At 31.3% G+C, this 5,747-nt stretch overlaps 2 protein-coding genes across 3 annotated transcripts in view; one reads left to right on the top strand and one right to left on the bottom strand.

Moving 5' to 3' along the window:
• The window catches only part of LOC108687349 (ras-related protein Rab-27A-like), a 3,160-nt gene extending 1,063 nt beyond the window's left edge, over positions 1 to 2,097 (bottom strand). The window contains exons 1-3 of the mRNA XM_018193058.1: positions 1,508 to 2,097; positions 1,230 to 1,300; positions 572 to 686 (exon numbers count right to left, since the gene is read on the bottom strand). Coding sequence (XP_018048547.1) covers positions 572 to 686; positions 1,230 to 1,300; positions 1,508 to 1,651 — 330 coding nt within the window. The 5' untranslated portion in view covers positions 1,652 to 2,097. The remainder of the gene's footprint in view (positions 1 to 571; positions 687 to 1,229; positions 1,301 to 1,507) is intronic.
• Positions 2,098 to 4,104: 2,007 nt separating this feature from the next.
• The window catches only part of LOC108687407 (migration and invasion enhancer 1), a 2,939-nt gene continuing 1,296 nt past the window's right edge, over positions 4,105 to 5,747 (top strand). Inside the window, exons 1-3 of one of the 2 annotated variants that reach the window (XM_018193160.1) lie at positions 4,105 to 4,318; positions 4,572 to 4,669; positions 4,754 to 4,866. In XM_018193160.1, the coding sequence (XP_018048649.1) occupies positions 4,838 to 4,866 (29 nt within the window). In that variant the 5' untranslated portion in view covers positions 4,105 to 4,318; positions 4,572 to 4,669; positions 4,754 to 4,837. Of the gene's footprint in view, positions 4,386 to 4,571; positions 4,670 to 4,753; positions 4,867 to 5,747 lie in introns of both variants that reach the window. The other variant, XM_018193161.1, reaches the window with a different exon arrangement.

Below are 5,747 nucleotides of genomic sequence, written 5' to 3'. Positions count from 1 at the left end.
ATTTATTATTATTATTATTATTCATATCATTCTTTATTATTATAAAAATTGTTTATTTATTATCATTATAAATCATTATAAATCATTATATTTTATTGTAAAAATCTGTATAATTTTATATACTTGAATTTTCAGATTTCTATACTTCTCCATTAGATATGAAAAATAAATAAATAAACACAAGATTGCATTATCTAATTTTTTCAATTAGATATGCTGAATTACGCTAGTTCCTCGGCTAATTCTTTAAGGATTTTTAACAATTTTTGTGAAAGAATTTTATTCTAATACAGGATTTTAACAATATCGTATTTGTTTAAACAAATTGTACATTAGTAATAATAATTAATTCTATCTATATACTTTATTTTCATGCAGCAAATAATTATTAAATTAAATATAACTGCACTTCGATATCACATGAATGTTATAATGACTATTAATATAAACATTATAATACATGCAGTTGACGATAATTCAAAAGATAGAAGAATCGTTAGATTAAAACACATGCATCAATGTTCTAACATGCGATATTTATAAATAATAATGCTAATAAATGGACAAATACCCGAAGTTGCTCCAGCCAGTTTCTAACTTCGAGAAACGACGATTCATTGGTCAGGTCAAAAATTAATAGGAAACCCATAGAATCCCGATAAAAGGCTGTGGTTAGACTTCTGAACCTGGATATTAACAATGTTAGCTACTTGTGTGGAAAGTTAGATTGGAAGTCTTAATCCTCTCTTTGCACATGCTGGATGCAATATTATATTATACATATTAATTAAAACACCTATAACTCATACACCTTACACATTTTTTCTTTGAATCTTTCAGATCTTTTCAGATTTTCAGATCTTTGCAATAATTTGTATTATGCATTTAGCAAGCTTTCACAGTGACGTAATTGAATTAAGATATCACAATGCAGAATCTTATCCTTATATTGGATGCCTTTCAACAAGCGACTTAGTACAACAGTGATCACCTCATCTTTATTTAATATTGGCAAACAAGGATATAATAATGCACTGTATCACACCATATCATGTGTGAAAGATACCTATTGTCTCTATCATGAATAACATAACATAAATATGCAAGTATATATCTTACTCGCTTGCTAAAATTTAATGCTGATTTGTCAAAGTACAACAAATGCATGTTAACTATTGTACATTGGTTTTTCTAAAAACTGTGCTCCTAGATTCCTCTGGTATATTTACCTTTCTTGACCGGCTGTGTCCCAAAGCTGCAAGTGCACTCGTTGACTTCTACCATTTTCAGTTTGATATATCTATAATAATAAATGAAATCTTTATTTCTTGATGTATTTTTATTTTTATTTTTATTTTATTAGCTTGTGTGAGATTAATTAATGTATGTCATTAATTATTCAAAATCTGCCACCACAGACATGTTTTCAAATACGCAAGAGGTTTTCTCAAAAGTAGACTTTAAACGATCAATGATACCATCCAAAAAAGTAATGTCATTCTCTCACCACTCGCTTCTCCTTGAAATCGATTCCAACAGTGGATATGAATTTGGAGTTGAAGGTACCGTCTGTATACTGATAGAGAAAACTTGTTTTGCCGACGCCGGAGTTTCCGAGCGCCAGGAACTTCACCAAATAGTCGTAATTCATTCTGTCGTGAACGCTTCAGTCGAGGATTCCGCGATGGTCCCAGAAAAGATTGTCAATAAGACGTATCGAATAAACGATCCAGGTGGATGGTGATTACTGTTGAACGTCTCGTCTCTCGTTATCGACGTCAAATATCGAAGGCGCGCGGCTATCAACGTGGACACCTGTTGCCAATGTTGTCTACATATGCTACTTTCGAAAGGTCCGCGCCCCTGTTGACGCGGCACGCCGTCGAACTATGTCGCGGATCAGGCAATCGTCTTCCAAAAATCAATCACTCATATGCCCGAGCTCGTATCTCCAGTCAAATCTGACGCGTGTCAAGTCAGCGCACCCTTGTAATAAATCGTGACCCGACCACTCCGCGACACGACAGACCGTGACGTCCGTGACGACAGACGACAGACAGGCCCGCGCAGAAAGCAATGGCGCTGCTAGCGCATGGCGCAGGGCTGTCAACACTGCTAAAAGGTACTATAAATGTGAGTATTCGCATATCTGCCATTTTTATTCTTTTCCCCACTCCTTGCTCTGATCCCACTCCGCCACTAAGAAGATATTGGTTGTTATAATTGTATAGATTATAGCTTCTAAGCTGTTGAAAACCTTGTAGCTTTGTATATATGTATTTCCGCACTTCGAAATTTTATCATAAGACTAAGAGATGAAAAGAAGGATATAAAAAAATTGAAATATTATATATCAAGGCAAAAAAATTTATAAAATGCCTTATTGCGTTGCAATAAACTATATCAATAGATCAGAAAAAGATATTCGATTATTTAAATTTCTTGCAAATAATATTTGTCGATAACTTGCTGTATTACTGTAAAATAAATACATGATTTGTGAATAAACATCACTATACTTCCTCGCAGATGAGAAATTTCAATCCTTTTCTTCAAATTGATATATATATTTGGCACCTTATCTAGAAATAACCTGAACGTCAGACACTCTTCAGGTCCTGCACTAATATTACGATAGATATTCAACTGATTTTGAGAGTAAAAATGGAATGAAAGAAGCAAACTTTCAAGCAGCAAATACAAATTATAATCTGGACCATAACCTGTCACAGCTCAGTGATGAAATGGGGACAGATAAGGAGTGGGAAAAGGAATAAAAATGGTAGACGCAAATACGTTTCTAGTGCTTTACACTGCTACAGGCAGAGACTAATGTCCATTTCTACTAATGTAGATTAACTTTAATCTCGGTTCAACTTACAGCTTCTGCACACGGAAACGTTTATCGCGCAGCAAAATGTGATGCGGTAGCCAATAACCTTATAGTTCCTAATGTGTTCATTGGTTACTGCGTTTTGCCGCGCGACAAACGTTTCTACGTCCAATATGCAGGAGCCATTACTCTTTGTCTTTTTTTAACCTTTAAAATTAGAAAAAGACGAAGAATAAGTTGAACCGAAATTAAAGTTAATCTACATTGGTGGAATTGGGCATAAGGGTATATCCATAAGAAAATATATCAATCAAAATTCTCTGTTTCCTTCTTTTCCGTGAAATAAAAAATGATTGATTAATTTTCTTATGCCTCATGTATTTTGCATGCGAGAGTTTATGTTCCCGCTTTAGGGCCATTCCACACAATTTGCACAGCCGCTAATCATATGCATAAAGAAAATTATTCAATCACATTTTACGTGCGTATTATAGTATTTATAAGAGAAATGCGGTTAGATAATTTTCTTTATGCATACATTTATATGGCTATACAAATTTGTGTGGATAAAGCGGAAAACACACTCTTGCATAAAACTGCATTTTCATGCTAACGCTCGATTTGAGCGTCAAAATAAGTCACGTGATCAAAAGTGATGAATATCAAGCATCAATTTTGATCACGTGATCTAATTTGACGCCGAAATGAGTGTCGAGCGTTAGCATGAAAAGTCACCTTTACACATAACACGTAATACGTTTTTCTGCAGAAAGAGAAACATAAAGTGTGTTAAACAAGGAAAGATTCAGTACCAATTTTGTGAAACAGATCAGTATTCATAGTCGATTCTTGCATTTAAAAGTCTTAAATACAATCTTAAGATCTCATAATCCAAGGACTGTATTAGCATTTTTAGACATTATTTGAGATAGTTTTTAAAATTAAAAACGGACTATTAATATCGTCCCATGTTTAACGTTTCACGGTTGGCAGCCTTTTCCCCTGACGCGATATTCTTAGACAGAGAGGACGGAGATTTAGAGAAAGATGTTTGGTGTGTTTACAAAGTAAGCACACCATGTTATTCTTTCCACCATGATCTCCTTATTACTCTGTGGTCAAAGTCTCGCTACAAATGCTTTGAAGCATTTGATGGATCAATTAGAAGAAAGAATTTTACAAACTGACCAATTAAAAAACGCTTCAAAGCATGAATTAAAAAACTCGCGTTGCCCGTATTCTCAGTGCTGTATCGTAAAAATTGCACGTACATTCATTTTAACATAATTCTCTGTGCTATGATTTTATCGACAAAGTCAGAAAATGGATGTAGCGTAGTTCCCAACCAAAAATAGATGTACTAGCGATAGTGTACGGACAATTTCGACGGTGACAGGAAAAAGACAGGCATGGCCTTTCTCAAGTTTCTCTTAGTTTCTTTCTGACAGAATCAAGTCAAGGAACTAAGACCAAGAGAGAGAATTTGTAAGTACGGCATGAACATGTAAACATTCAATAACAAATAAGAATATTGTCATTCATTCGTTCTATTGTATGTATACGATTTTTGTTTTCTTTTATCATGCAACACGCAAGTTTTTTAATTCATTGATTAATCAATCGCAAATATAGCTTTTATATTTTAAGACGAAATTACATTTGTTCATAACGCGATTGATTAATCGATAAATCTTAATACTTAATGAGAATAACGAAAAAGATTGTTTACTGTGCCTAGTTGCTGTACTGGATTCTATTTCTGACGATGCTACTCAGCTACTGCATGCATTGCATGTGTCAACAAAATATAAAAACAAAAGAACACATGATGTTAATGTATGTATATCAGTATTATTTTTGTTATCGGTATTGTAAACATAGATTAGGTTAAATTATGTTCTAATAAAACACTGTTTTTAGTGGATAAATTGTCAATAGTAGGTGGGCAAATACATTGATGTACTATCGATCCATGACTTAAAATATGATAAAATAACAGAAGAAATGAATATAAAAGTTGATATCGAATATTGGTGAGTGTATGCCTACAATCATTTAATATAGAATTTAATATAGAATCATTTAATATAAAATAGAATTCTTCATTAATCCAGATTATTTATATTATAATCAACAGGATTTAAGTTCTCTTTTTAGATATAAAAATACATCCTATTCTTTAATCCTAATGTTAATTATATTTATTTATAGAAATCATAATAAAGAAGCAATTTAATTAAGAAATAAAACATGTTCTTATACATTAAGTGAATAAATTTAGAAATTTTATAAATATCCTATCAAAATGTTTAAACATAAATTATTATATAAATAATACAGTTTATAATATTAGGTGTACTAAAAAGAAATCCATTATTTTTCCATTCAATTTCATGCAAAAATAATGGATTTCTTTTTACTACACCTAATATTAGAAAGATTTTTAATATAAATATTTATATTTATTTGGAAACTTAAGCAAGAAAAAAATATTTGATTCCTGTAACAATTAATTAGGACCACAAAAATATTTTTGGACACTAGTTAGAATAGGTACTTATCTATTATACATTTTAAATAATTGAATCTAAATTCGTAAGTCATTTTGCTCCAGTTGTTTTGATAATCGAAAAGTATAGCAAATCTATAAAATTGAAACATTTAAGAAAGAAGCAAAAGTAAACATGACATTAAAATACAGTTGCAGAATTAATTTACATTTTGATAAGTTAAACAAATAACAAAATAATTTTCTTTACTAATGTTAGATATTATAGTTTAACAGGTCATAAAATAAATCAGTTAAAAAATTATTTTTTCACAAATATAAATAAATATTCAATTTTTATATTGTGAGTTAGATACATGTTTATGCTTAATAAATTTGCAATGATTGTCATCATTTTATTAAATC

This window comes from Atta colombica, unplaced genomic scaffold (assembly GCF_001594045.1).
Source record: "Atta colombica isolate Treedump-2 unplaced genomic scaffold, Acol1.0 scaffold205, whole genome shotgun sequence".
Lineage (NCBI taxonomy): Eukaryota > Metazoa > Arthropoda > Insecta > Hymenoptera > Formicidae > Atta > Atta colombica.
Note: the sequence above shows the minus strand (reverse complement) of the source record. Positions and strands in the feature narration are given on the sequence as shown.